General features: G+C 40.7%; 1 protein-coding gene across 1 annotated transcript; it reads left to right on the forward strand.

The window, feature by feature from the left end:
• The first annotated feature begins 133 nt into the window (after positions 1-133).
• Positions 134-11,922, forward strand: LOC136759222 (mixed lineage kinase domain-like protein). The gene is made up of 11 exons (XM_066714123.1): positions 134-238; positions 3,201-3,650; positions 4,870-4,965; positions 5,468-5,639; positions 6,440-6,540; positions 7,333-7,468; positions 7,917-8,001; positions 8,867-9,006; positions 9,413-9,462; positions 10,085-10,225; positions 10,733-11,922. The coding sequence occupies exons 2-11, from the start codon at positions 3,203-3,205 to the stop codon at positions 10,780-10,782; spliced, it is 1,419 nt and encodes a 472-aa protein (XP_066570220.1). The 5' UTR covers positions 134-238; positions 3,201-3,202; the 3' UTR covers positions 10,783-11,922.
• The last annotated feature ends 2,866 nt before the right edge of the window (positions 11,923-14,788 follow it).

Raw genomic sequence — 14,788 nt, forward strand, 5'->3', positions numbered from 1 at the left:
GGCAATGTGGGATTTCTGTGGGAAATCCCAGTGCTGTTGAAGAATGCAGTGACTCATGCAGTATTGGATAAGGACCTGGCCGATGGGCTGCCACTAGGACCTTGGGGAGGGTTTGTAAAAGAGGAGGAGTCTAGGAGGACCAGATGTCTTTTTGGTTTGAAGAAAGCGCAGGTTTCAGTAGAGCTGCAGAAGAGCGAGGAGCAGCATCTTGAGCCGCAGAGCTGAGTTACAACAACAGGTAACTTTTTAAACGAGACTTTACAATGTGTCCAGAAAGAGGTCTAATATAGTATAATATTAATGTACTTTTTGGGTGTATGTAGTCTTAGGTATAGGGGTTTATGGGAATGGATCTTGGAGGATCTCTGTCTGTAGCAGGATCAAATGACGTCAAATACAGAAAGTGAAAGGCACTGGCATGGTGTAACTGACGAAAGGTGTTATCCTATTGTTTGGTGGTGTTTTTTTCCTACACTAAAGGAAAGGATAATACTATGTTCCTGTGTGGAAAGTAAAGTTTACATGTCCTGGAAATGAATCTTCGTGTGATGAATCTAATACAGTGATTACTAAACAGGCAGTGGGGAGCAAAGATAGTCTGTAGCTAATCTGTGCACAGACCCTACCTTAAAGCAGTTACTCTTGACTCTATTAAAGCTGTGCCACTTCTCATAAATCCATCAAATCTGAAGGTATTTGGACATGTTTTATCAAATGCATTTGGAAAACAGTGGATTTCAGTTATGGGTATTCATTTGGATACCTGTACTGTACATGAAACCTATGTAATATTGTTAATTTGTTTGCCCCCCATTTTTGCAGTTGTAGTAATCACATTGATTTTAAGTATCTTTCTGTACTTCCCATTTTTGACGGTTGTCTTGTGATAATCAATGCTTTGTCTCACTTGCTCAGATTGTGTAATTAGGTATATTCTTGTACATGCTTCATGGTGGTTGCACTTTAGCACTTCTCATTTTATGTTTCTCTTGCGTAATAGCTTAGCTGTGATTCTGCTCTTAGCCTGTTGCAATTTGGTACATACTCAGGAAGTGCTGCCTTTTGGATAACTTTTGTATGTTTAAGATAGAGAAGAGAAACTGACAGCAACTTCCTTTAAAATCTCCTTACTCACACTTGAAATAAAGCTATGCAGGCAAATATTTTGAGAGTGTGTTACGTGGCATAATTTTCACCATGTTAACTGCTGATTACAAGTGTGATCATTGGCTGACATTGATATTGATATAATCATGACAGGTATAACTTACTTATGGGAATAAACACCTTCAAGGTAAACATTGACAGACAACCATAAATGAATAATGGCAGATTTAATGAGACTGGGCATATAATAACATCCTATGGCCATTCATTATTCATGGTTTTGGGTAGTTTTTGTGTTTTGTTTGGAAATACCTCATGTGGTGAAGTATTCTGTATGTCCTGTTGCTCTGTGTAGGGTGTGATCCCTGTGTCCAAGATGTGGCTGAATAAAGATGTTGATGTTCTGAGCAGGAATAAGGGAAGTCTGGAACAAACTGCTCAACCATAATGTTTAAGCAGACTCGGGTTTCCTTCAAGAAATGGCTAAATGGAATTCTGCGATTTTTACATTGCATTTAGAACTGCTACATGACCCAGATTTTAGAACATAAGAAAGTTTACAATCAAAAGGAGGCCGTTCGACCCATCGTGCTCGTTTGGTGTCCATTAATAATTGAGTGATCCAAGGATACTATGCAGTCTATTTTTAAATGTTCCCAAATTGTTGGCTTCAACCACATCGCTGGGGAGTTTGTTCAGATTGTGACGCCTCTCTGTGTGAAGACTTGATTCAAGTCCCCACGTAGTCTCCTCTGTTCCAGGGTGAAAAGGTTCAGGTCCTCAGTCTCTCAGTAGGACGTTCCCTTCAGACCTGGAATAAGTCTGGTTGCTCTCCTCTGAACTGCCTCTAGAGCAGCGATATCTTTCTTGAAGTGTCAAGTCTTTAGTCAAGAATTTGCATTTAGTCAAGGCTCCCAGATCAATTCCTTGAACTAGCACCAAGGATAAAGAAGGTCTGAAAGTAGGTACTAGATGAATAGATGGTAACTCAGAACAGGACACACTGGTATCGCTCAAACATTGCACTTGTATAAAACAAATTTAGAATTGATATTTATAATTTTTTATATTTATAGTCTGGATAGTGGACAATAGGTGGCTCCTTCCTTACAAGAAAGGGTGACTAAAACTAAATGAATGACACTTATGTAATTGAAGCTCAAATCCAAATCATGAAGAGGCCATATATGGTCTTAGAATAGCGAGCATTGGATAATTTAACAATCTGACAAGTTGCATTTTACATGCAATACAAAATTAACATAAGGTTAGGGGTAAGGGGATTTGTAAAGAATCCTACATTATCCTCTGCTTGCATGGAAATTAGACCAGACACCAGGGGAATTCCAGTGGGAAACTCCCAGCTAGTGGCAGAAGGAGATTGCTAGCTTTGAACAGGCCTTTGTGGCACTTACTGCACATGACGTTATTTATACCATGGTAGCCTTGGGAGGCTGAAACGTATGACATAAGCCTTAAAAAGAACCCTGTATATACTCTCCTGTTGAACAGTGTAATACATCTCCACATTTTGGTTTTCAATGTGTGGTTTAACCGTTCTATAAATTATGCCATCAGCTTTTTTCGGGTCTAAAATGTTTAATATTATGTGCTAGCATACATTTTTGAGGGGAAAATTTAGATTCTTTCCTATTAGGAGACACTGCTTTGTATTCTTTATGTTCTATTTATTTTAAATGGTTTCTTTAGTTAATAACATGTATTGTTGACTTTTGGATGTGCTCCAAAGATGAAATGCATGTTGTGCAAAATAAATGAGCCTATACCCATCGGCATTTTGATTGTGATGTCTTTGACTCCATATCTAGGTTTCTGATTTGTTCTTTTAAAACATCAGCTTATTCAATTGACATTTATAGTCATGATAATCAGCTTTTATTTTCTAATCAAAATGTAATGTGTTGATTTCTTAATTGTGAATTTGCTTACAATCGAATGAGTGTCTGCAGAGACATTTAGGGCTTAGCAGTGGAAATGCAGGGTGCTAGTCAGGTATACTAATTGATTATAGTTAATATAAAACCTGTTACCAGTTTAATATCGTCCTATCCAACTGTTTCTCTCTGTCACAGACATGGACTTTCTGGAACCAATCCTGGGCATCGCGGAGGCGCTGTATTCTCTTTGCAATGAGGTAAAGGCGAACAAGAAACGTTGCTGTCGGCTAGCAGAGCGGGTACAGACACTAATGGTGCCAGTGAAAGCAATCAAGGTTAGGGGGCCAGGGGGGCTGCCAGAGACTGTGCAGTATGGCCTGAGGGAGCTGAAGGGAACCCTGGAAGCAGCGAAGCAAGTAGTTCAGAAGTACACCTCGAGCAGCTGGCGTAAGAAGATCATCCGAGTCTATGACCTGGAGGAGGAATTCGAAATGCTGAACGAGAGACTCAACGATGCGTGGCAGGTGCTTTCGCTAGCCCTGCAGGCCGACCAGAAACAGAAGCTGGAGAGTGTCTTCAGAGAAGTGACCCGCCAGAGCCAGGACAGCAAGGACAGAGAGGATGACCACAAGGACCTTGAAAGATGTAAGATAGTGAGCACTATCACACACTTACAGTTTAATAGGGGTGGTTTCTGGCCCACTACTATGTCAACTTAAATGAGTAGTTTCATCAATGTAGAAAAAGTGCCAGTGAGACTGAATTGGTGTATAAGCCTTAATGACAGGCCACTTATTCTTTCAATTTAGTCTGAAGATCCCTTTTCTGGGTTGTACCAGCTATGCATAAATACGTCCCAAATTTAATTAATAAAGTCTCTACTAAATTCATAGCTGTTATTAGTTAGTTTATAACTAAATGCTCGCTAGATTCAGTTGCATTACACATAATTATGTTAGAATGTAGTTAGTTTATAACTAGAAGGAGATACAAAGTTGATGTGTTTGTTTCACAGTAGCCAATCCATAGTGAGGATATTGGAGACGACATCAGAATTCGGGGATCGCATTAATAGAAACATTTGATCCCCCCCAAAATAAAATAATTAGATTATCAGAATATAATGGGAAAATTGCTTATTTTCTTTCAGATTTTTTTTATTTAAGAATAAAAAGCTATAATGTAGTTTGATTGCATTAAAACATACAATTAAGCTTTTTTATGTATAATTTGAAACTATTAATATATTAATATATATTATATATTATCCACAATTCTTAAATATGGTTTAATAAAACTTTGCCAGCACAAAATACCATTTGGGTTCAATCAGGGGAAAAAATCAGAGCATTACTGCATAATTTGAAATAATACAATTTTTAGTTTAAAATAAAACTTCTTGCTATACTTCTTGTCAGACTTCAGTCCTGGAGGACCCTTAATTGGTCTAATTAAACCATTAACTGGTTACATTCAAAACTCCTCTCCAGATTCTGAAATCTTCTGTGGATTCAGTGTTTTGAGTAATCAACAAATTGCAAGGTTGCAGCTACACAAATAAATTTTGATTTTTAGACAAGCAGACCTAATTAGGAGCTCCTGTTAGAACAAAAACCAGTAGACACTGTAGCCCCCAGCACTGGCGTCTGATACCCCTGCACTAGCCCTGACCGCCCACTGACTTCCTGTGCATATTTGTGAAGTGTTGTGTGCGGTCTGTGGTCATTGCTTGGCACGCAAGGAGGCGGCACATGCGTCAAATCTGGTGTGAAAGTCTCTTAATCTTAAATACAATAGTCCATAAATTCACACTCGGGGTGGATTAATTCAGCAATTGTGCGATAATGTTGGTGTTCATCCACAGTGCTGTCCATGGCTGAGGAGACGAAGGAGGAGTTGGCCATGGTGCTGGAGACCGTAGACTCCACACACAGAGAGGTGCGGCAGATACTGGAATATTGTGAGTAATAGCACTTTGCAATTGATTTTTCTTTTTAAAATATATTAGGCAGTGATTCCTAAACCAGTCTTAGAGTACCCCCTGCCCTGGTTTCTGTTCCAACAAAGCGCTTAATTTCACCATATATAGTCAATTAAGGATTCAATTAAGCAATTAAAAGCTCAGCTGGACAGGACAACGTCGAGGGACTGACTCTCTTCCTTTCTCCGTCTCCCAGTTCAGGCTGAAGCGCTTTGGGAAGGCAAAAAGTTCTGAGAGTGTTATTTCAGACAGATTTCTGTTTGTGGAATAACATTTTTGTACTTCGGTAGGCATGTCACTTACAATGTATGTATTTTTGTTTTATTAGGTTGTATTATGGCAGTGTGAACTGCGGTTAAAAAAATAAAGATTGAAAGCCTGCCTGCTAACAGTACAGTTCATACAGTACCCTGTGTTGGGTCAGATATACAGTACCTTGTGTTGGCTCGGTTGTCCACTATTGTGTCTTGTGTGTTGGCAGTGAAAAGGCCCAGTATTCACCTCCAGGACATCAGGGAAATCCAGGTAGATGAGCTGACCTACGACACTGAGCCTTTCATGAAAACCAGCAACTCCGTAGTCTACAAGGGAGAGTACAACAAGTTCACTGTGGCCATCAAGAGATACACCTACCCACTGAACACCAACCCACAGTAAGCACTGGAGCAGACGCACATCACAGTCTGGGTGATGGCAAATGCAGGATTATCCACGGACAGATTTAGTTCGCCCTTTCATTTTTCATATTCTGAAATTTAAAGTTGGATGCAGTCATGGAAAATATTGAACTTGATTCATGCAGGACATGAGGGGTTTTTAATTTCTCTTTATTCCTCTCTCTCTCTCTCTCCACTCTTTTGAGTTGTATTTCAGGAATATGTTTTAAACACTTTATGAACAAAAGTAATGGGACAACAGGGATTTTTATGTTGATGGCCTAAAGCTTTAACCTCCCAGATCAAAGTGCTGGGAGTAGACTTGCCTAATTAATGTAGTCATTTGATTAAAATCTTTAGCTGTACCTATTTGTGATGTATACAGTAAATTGAGTTGTAAACATCCATAACAGATTTTAAATCCTCATTATGCGGCTGTAATAAATTCAGAAATTCACATTGTAAATTAGTTTGTTGTTTGGTAATTCGATCAAATAACAATGAAGATGGATTCAAAACAAATGTGCATTTTACAGTCAAATTTGGGGTTGAAATATAGATTTTACCTAGTTATTAACCCTATTTATTTAACTTAGAATACTGTACTTTTTTGTTTTTGGTCATGCTTGAGATCTCTTAAGCTTGACAGAGCTTAGGGCCTCATTATGTCATAATTTGACCCTGTACAATAGGCTGATGAAAGAAACGTTTCTTGTGTTCTTAATCCATTGATTCCATTGTGGCAGAATCATTGTCTGTGGATTCATTAGTAGGTGTGTATAATCTTTGTATCACAGGCAGGTGAGGATGGTCTTCAGTAAGGAAGTGGAGACCATGAAACGCTTCGAGTCGCCCAATATCCTGCGTATGTTTGGGATCTGCGTGTTGAACGAGAACGGTGAGTGAACCCTCCCCCTGTACTGTCATTATGAGCCAGTGATGTCTGTAAGTAAGTTTTATTTTACATACACTGTGTGGAGCGCCGTCTCAGTAGACAGTAGATCAAAAAGTGACATGCTACAAGATAAACTCATGAATACAGTGGTGAGAAATGTTGTGAACCCTAATGATGATAACAGACATTCCATAGTTTTAGCATGATAGCCTTCTTGAATCAAAACCAGTTTTAAGTAAACCATCTTAAATAGGGCCTGAATCAACCAATTCAGTGTCTTTAGAAACAAAACATGTATGAATTAGATAAACCACAAGTAATTAAGAGTTCGGGTTGTCTTTATCTATTATTAGGACTTACATTTAAGATATACAAATATTTTAGGTTTGTAATATGTGAAATATGTAATCCTGAGAGGTTCACAGTCTTTTTCTTACCACTGTAAATCAACAGTTTAAAATGTACAGGCTGCTTATAAATGTAATTGACCTGTGTTGAATCAATTGTATTAAAAATTGCACTGTCAAGCGAATCAGTTCACTTCATTTGAGCTTTGAGCCAAAGGAGCTGCACCATTGCATCTAGTTAACATTAATTAATTATGCAGTCACCGTGCTGACAAAATGTTTCAGAATAGATGATTTATGATCTGTTCCATGGAGTGAAATCAACCTAATCTGGGTTCTAAATAGGTGAAATCAACTGCAATAATGATGGAACTATATCAGGAAGGGTATGTTGAAGTAGCTCATTAGTGTGGGTGTTTCCGTGTTGTGATGGTGTTTGTCTTGACAGGGCCCAACCCAGACTACCTGATTGTAATGGAGTACTGTGAGAGGGGCAGTCTTCGCCAGGTCCTCGATAGGCAGCAGAAGCTGTCGTGGGAGAGGCGGACACAGATGTGCCTGGATGCTGCGCAGGGATTGTACAGGTGAGCCCGTCTGCCTGGGCTGAGAGGTCCTGCACCACAGGAACATTAATTCTGACCAATTAAGGGGGTCATTTAGAGCTCATGTGGAACGAATGCCAAAATACCATTCAACCCTTAAGGATCTGAGTTCTCTTAATTAAACTAGTGACCTGCTTAATTGATTAATTGATGTCTTCTCAGTCTTTGGAAATTGGTGATTTAGAATGAAGTATAAAATCTCTATGAAATGCTTACAAAAGTAAACTGTACTCACTATAGCGAAGTCAGTGTGATGTTTTGATGATTGATTGATTAATTGGCTGATATTGGTATTGGAAGGAATCCATAATTCATAAATGGATAACATCAACATTATTTTGAGCATGAATAATAAAGTTAAGTGCAGCTGGTCTAACGGTCAGCAGGATGAATTGTGATGGTAATCGGTGGCTGTGTGGTTGTGTTGCAGGTTGCACCAGTCAGAGGAGAAGTTTAAAGTCCATGGCTGCATCAGCAGTGGGAAGTTCCTTGTGGATTCTGGGTACAGGGTGAAGGTAGGTCATCCTCTGACCACACTGACTGGCTCCCACCTCCATTGCACTGCAGATATCAGAAATCATTTTTATATTATAAATTATAGGCATAGTTTATTTGCCTAAATGAAGTTTGAACATTTTGGATACAGATCTATCATTGACCATGAAACTTGGAACGTAATACACAACATCATGAATGTAGTTCATAATATGCAGGAATAGCTAAATCACACAATACATGTTATTATCCTTCCCTAGTGGCACAGGGCTGTATAATGTGTGGATATGATCCAGTAACTCTTTCCTGAGTTAGTGACTGGGAATAATTACAGGTACTGGCAACTCTGCTGCCAGTCTGTTAGACAGAGTCAATTGTATGGGACATTTTTACAGTGTACAGTATATTGACATTGTGTTATTGTAGCCAGTCATGTGTGTTGCTAGCTATTTGGGAAATTAGTTATACAGAGCTGATGTTAAAAGCTGTTGTCTTCTATCTATCTAATTGGGCTTCAATAAATTCAAGACGGAAAACAGGAGACACTTCTTCACACAGAGAGTTGTCACAATCTGGAACAGACTCCCCAGCGATGTGGTTGAAGATAAAAATATGGGAACATTTAAAAGGATAGGATAGGATGGGATCCTTGGATCACTCAGTTATTAATGGACACCAAACAAGCACAATGGGTTGAATGGCCTCCTCTCCTTTGTAAACTTTCCTATATTATCCCAGATCATATGATAAAAAAAACGACTATAACTGTAATTTTATGTAATCTGGATTGAAGGAGTAGGAACTTTCTGAGATGCTTGGGGTGAGAAGAGCTCTAGGGGCTGCATTGTTTAATTGAGACTAACGTGGCTGCTCTCCTGTGTCTAGCTGGGTGGGCTTGAGCTGGCTAAGACTGCGACCTCCCTGAGGAAAAACAAGAGCCACTTGTTCAGTTCCCTGCACTACAGCTCTCCACAGCAGCTGGAGAGCATCAACCACATCTACGACAGACCCTGCGAGATCTACAGGTGAGACACTTGGGCACATCATCCTACTTTATGCATTAGAAATGTAAATCATAGGGAACAATGCTTTTGTTTATGTAATTTAGCATTTTCTTATTATCATCCTAATTCTGAATCGTCAATTTGTCAACTTAGCTAGCACTTCATCTTTGTTCAGGAGGAGACAAAGTGAAAAATGTGCATTATTCTCTGCATTGCAAAGCCATTGCTAAGGCCAGCTATAGCATAGGCAGGATGTTACACCAGGGTCTGTGGCTGGGCTGCTGTCTGGAAACACACCTGCAGCATCCCTTTCACAATCTGTAACAGTTTGTACTTAAATGATCAAATGGCACTCATTGGATTTTTAATATAGATTAAAGTGTGTGTATTGAATGTAACCTTACTCTTGTTTACATTTTCTCTGCAGTTTTGGCATTGTCCTTTGGGAAGTGGCAACAAAACAGAAACCCTTTGAAGGTAAGCAAGTGACTGAGCTGCATGGTGTTCATGATGAATGGTCGTAGGGGAGCACATGACCCACACGACTCCCCAGATTGGCCAGGCTCCTGTTTAAAGACAGGAAGCCAGCACACCATGTTTGTTGGGTGTGTAGGAACGGAAGAGTTGGAGAGAAGGAAACAGTTACATGGAGATGACTACACCAGTTACTGGCCTTGTGTTTGGACTTGGACTTTGCATGTTTAGAGAGGGACCAGTAAAGAAGTTTAGTTGGACTCCGTGAGGAGCTAGGGTTCTGTTTTGATGTGTCTGTATGTTTTGAGCACAGAGCACTGTAAAGTAAATTAACTTCCTTGCCCCAGGCACTGTGGTCACCCCCCCAAGTGTGAGGGGGAAAAATATATAATAATAATATGAACTAAGGTTACAGGCCAAAAGATACTTATAAGGGATACAAACATACAAATTTGTTCCCTTTTATATTTTGAGGGGTTGTGTGGGTGCTTCTTTACACTGCTGTATGATGGCTATATAAAGGGATATTGCATCTTGTTTTTGATTGATTAATTAATTAATCAATCATATTGCACTCCCATTACTGACATTAAGGTTCACTGCCTAACCCTGTGCATGTCTCCAGGCTACAACAACACACAGATCTACCAGAAGGTGTGTAAGGAGCGCGATAAGGAGCCCCTCCCCTCAGACTGCCCACAATTCCTGGCTAAGTTGATTGATGCCTGCCGCTCCTATGACCCCTTCCTCAGGCCCACAGCAGGAGGTACAGTATACGGCAACAACCGATGATCTGGACTGCCTACTGGAGACAACTGTAGTGTCGCCTAATTAAGGACACAGTTCAAACAGTTATTGCAATACCATTCAAATGCATTGATGTACAATTCCAATAAACCAGTGCTGGCAGGTCTTTAACCCTAATCCTGGAAATCCCTGAGGAAGCAGGTATTATAGGTCAGCCTTAATCAGCAAAATATGATACCCTGTTTCCACTGTCCACGCTTAGGTGCACCTCGGCATGTCTGTGCCGCACCCGTACATCCAAACATGGCTGCCTGTGCTTTCATTGCATTTTAGTTATGGTACCGTACAGCTGCCCCAGGAAGTGAATGTGAGGCACCAAAGGTCAAAACACATTCTGGGTCACTCTGCATTCTGGGCTTTAGTGTTCAAAAAGTACAGGCTGAAAACAATTCATACATTAAACCTTATAATGCAGTAAACTTTGGACTTTTGCATGTATTTATGGTCTTGCTTTCTCTCCTCACAGTGCTGGTGGACAAGTTGCGGAAGGCAGTGCAGGAGGTGGAGGAAGACTGAGGAATGACGTAGATATCGGCAATAAGGCTTGTCAGAACAGGCCCCCAAGAGAATACCTCTGCAGCGCGTCACACACAGCCAGAGAGGAGTCCCTGCAGAAACAAACTCCCCTCCAGCACTTCGTGTGTGTCGTATGCCACAAACACGACTGCAAACAAATCCTTCCTCAAAAAGCATTTCCTTCCCCAAACATTTTATAACTCATTGTATCATGCTGGTATTGTTTTTATAATTTATTCAACTAAATGAACCAGTAAATATTGCCATTTCAATTGAAGAGTGTGAATACTTCAGACTGCAACTGGATATAATCCCAAAGACTGCATTTAAACAAGTTTTACCTTCATAACTGCATCTGAACCTGTTTAATCTTTCTTACTCGTAAATGGCACTCAGTATTTTTATTAATATGTTCTTCCTCATTGAAAAGATGCTCAGTTCACAGTGAAAAATATATTATGCACAAATAAGAAAAGGTTTTGCTTAGTTTTTTGTGTTCAGAGATTTACATTTTCAAAGGTTAGTAGCATGTTTATTTTGATTTGATCTATGTTTCGGTAATTGATAGGGACTTTAAACCCTTAAATGCTGGATCCCTTTCTGAAATTAACCAAATTTAAATCCCATTAAAAAAAAAACAGAATTTTATTTGTCTGTTTGAGAGTCCTTAGCATTTAATTGAAGTACATTAAAAATCCTTGAAAATAAATATTAATTGTAGTTTCATATGAAAAAGTTTGGTCATGTGGTATAAGCTAAGGAATTGCAAGTTTACACACCACATGGATTCTAGTAACTATGCACAATACACACAGTTTTTTTAGAAGATTTGTCCCAGTACTTATGGTAACATTGTGTTTAACATGGGGTATGCTGGGATAGTTTTATAAAGACCAATGTTACATAATAAGCTAAATTACATAACAGAATATTTATAAAATTATAGGAAATTATAAGCCAGATATTTTCAGGGAGACTTTTTTTTCATGGTGGATAAATTATAGCTAAAATGTGCTGTCAGTTATCCCCACAGATAGATATTTGTTCTTCTTTAATTATTTTTAGGGTATTGTTTACTGACTGGTATTCCCACAGGTTTGCACTTTATTGTAACTATTAAATGCAAAATGTTTTTTATCATTTCTGTGTGCGCTTTTCCTTTTTATGGTGCATCAATGTGATTAACCTTACAGATATCTAGTGTTCATCACTTTATGTTTCCAAAAAGTTATATTTATGGAGTAACCTAAAATACACACACCATTATGACATATTCTAAGGTTTACTCAGTAAAGATTACGCGGTAAGATTGTGATAGTACTGACAAATTGGCACTGGCAATTGATAGATTACAATACTAGGACAAGTTATGACTAGTTTGTTAAAATGTTTTGCCCTGTTGTGGAATTATGCTGTAGCCACGTCCTTATGATACAAAAGGATTGATTGTGGGCATGTTCAGTCAAAGCTTACCATTCTCATTTGGTTCATTTTACATACAGACGGGTGACACAATAAAGGAAAAACCTGAATAATTGAGTGGAGGAACATAAGGAATGCAGATGCCTCCAAAGAGGTGTACTGCATGGTACAATTAAGCAATTAACCCCCTATCATGCTCTGTGGCATGTATACAAATGCTGAGCAGGCCCAGTTGACCTTGATTTTGGAAAAAGATGACAAGAGGAAAGGATCTAAGTGACTTTGAAAGAGGAGTCATTATTGGGGCACGAATGGCAGGAGCTTCAGTCACACAGACACTCAACTGGCTCGTGTTCTCGACAAGGGGGTGAGTGCATGTGTGGGACACCAAGAGAACGGGACAGGCCTGACTGCCGGACCCCTACAGTGAGGGGGTCCGGAGGCTCTGTTATGCTGTGGGGGGCATTTTCCTGGCATGGTTTGGATCCACTTGTCCCCTTAGAGGGAAGGGACACTGCAAATCATTACACAGTTATTCTGAGTGATCACCTTTATCCTATGGTGACACATTTCTCTCCTGATGGGAGTGGTCTCTTCCAGGATGACAATGCCCCATCCACAGGGCACGAGGGCTCACTAAATGGTCTGATGACCACCACCATCATCAAAACACCAAATGAGGGAATATATTTTGGAAGAATGGTGTTCATCCCTCCAGTAGAGTCCAGAGACTCGTAGAATCTGTACCAAGAGCATTGAAGCTGTTCTGCCGGCTCGTGGTGCCCAACACCTTACTGAGACACTTTATGTTGTTTTTTCCTTTAATTTGTCACCCATCTCTATATACCCAACAGCAGTAAGCATAAACCAAAATAACTGACTCAGTATCAGAAATAATATCAACAATTTAAATATTGCTTATGGGGCGTTTCAGAATTAAAAATGGTAACTGAAAGCACAATACAATGCAGGCATGTATTCTCAAAAACGCAGGCCCATTGCCCAGTCGCCTGTAAACATGGCTGTGTGTGTGTGAGTGAGAGAGAGAGTGTGTCAGAGAGAGTGTGTGTGTGTGTGAGAGAGAGAGAGAGAGAGTGTGTCAGAGACAGTGTGTGTGTGTGTGAGAGAGAGAGAGAGAGAGTGTGTCAGAGACAGTGTGTGTGTGTGTGTGAGAGAGAGAGAGTGTGTGTCAGAGACAGTGTGTGTGTGTGTGTGAGTGTGTGTGTGTGAGAGAGAGAGTGTGTCAGAGACAGTGTGTGTGTGTGTGTGTGTGTGAGAGAGAGAGAGAGTGTCAGAGACAGTGTGTGTGTGTGTGTGTGTGTGTGAGAGAGAGAGAGTGTGTCAGAGACAGTGTGTGTGTGTGTTTGTGTGTGTGAGAGAGAGAGTGTGTCAGAGACAGTGTGTGTGTGTGTGTGTGTGTGAGAGAGAGAGAGTGTGTCAGAGACAGTGTGTGTGTGTGTGTGTGAGAGAGAGTGTGTCAGAGACAGTGTGTGTGTGTGTGTGTGTGAGAGAGTGTGTCAGAGAGACAGTGTGTGTGTGAGAGAGAGTGTGTCAGAGACAGTGTGTGTGTGTGTGTGTGTGTGTGAGAGAGAGTGTGTCAGAGACAGTGTGTGTGTGTGTGTGTGTGTGAGAGAGAGAGAGTGTGTCAGAGACAGTGTGTGTGTGTGTGTGTGAGAGAGTGTGTCAGAGACAGTGTGTGTGTGTGTGTGAGAGAGTGTGTCAGAGAGACAGTGTGTGTGTATGAGAGAGAGAGTGTGTGTGTGTGAGAGAGAGTGTGTCAGAGACAGTGTGTGTGTGTGTGTGTGTGTGAGAGAGAGTGTGTCAGAGACAGTGTGTGTGTGTGTGTGTGTGAGAGAGAGAGAGTGTGTCAGAGACAGTGTGTGTGTGTGTGAGAGAGAGTGTGTCAGAGACAGTGTGTGTGTGTGAGAGAGTGTGTCAGAGACAGTGTGTGTGTGTGTGTGTGAGAGAGAGAGTGTGTCAGAGAGACAGTGTGTGTGTGTGTGTGTGAGAGAGAGTGTGTCAGAGACAGTGTGTGTGTGTGTGTGTGAGAGAGAGTGTGTCAGAGACAGTGTGTGTGTGTGAGAGAGAGAGAGAGTGTGTCAGAGACAGTGTGTGTGTGTGTGAGAGAGAGTGTGTCAGAGACAGTGTGTGTGTGTGAGAGAGAGTGTGTCAGAGACAGTGTGTGTGTGTGTGTGTGTGTGTGTGTGAGAGAGAGAGAGAGTGTGTCAGAGACAGTGTGTGTGTGTGTGAGAGAGAGTGTGTCAGGGACAGTGTGTGTGTGTGTGAGAGAGAGAGTGTGTCAGAGACAGTGTGTGTGTGTGTGAGTGTGTGTGTGTGTGAGAGAGAGTGTGTCAGAGACAGTGTGTGTGTGTGTGTGAGTGTGTGTGTGTGAGAGAGTGTGTCAGAGACAGTGTGTGTGTGTGTGTGTGAGAGAGAGTGTGTCAGAGAGACAGTGTGTGTGTGTGTGTGTGTGTGTGAGAGAGAGTGTGTCAGAGACAGTGTGTGTGTGTGTGTGTGAGAGAGAGAGTGTGTCAGAGACAGTGTGTGTGTGTGTGTGTGTGTGTGTGTGTGTGTGTGAGAGAGA

Source organism: Amia ocellicauda, chromosome 9 (genome assembly GCF_036373705.1).
Source record: "Amia ocellicauda isolate fAmiCal2 chromosome 9, fAmiCal2.hap1, whole genome shotgun sequence".
Lineage (NCBI taxonomy): Eukaryota > Metazoa > Chordata > Actinopteri > Amiiformes > Amiidae > Amia > Amia ocellicauda.

What these genes read in the sequence shown, in the direction of transcription:
- LOC136759222 (XM_066714123.1), top strand. Translation starts at nt 3,203, where the DNA reads ATGGACTTTCTGGAACCAATCCTGGGCATCGCGGAGGCGCTGTATTCT. An exon ending in AGACCCTGCGAGATCTACAG is followed by an intron (nt 9,007 to 9,412) that starts GTGAGACACTTG and finishes TTTTCTCTGCAG; the next exon opens with TTTTGGCATTGTCCTTTGGG. An exon ending in CCTCAGGCCCACAGCAGGAG is followed by an intron (nt 10,226 to 10,732) that starts GTACAGTATACG and finishes CTCTCCTCACAG; the next exon opens with TGCTGGTGGACAAGTTGCGG.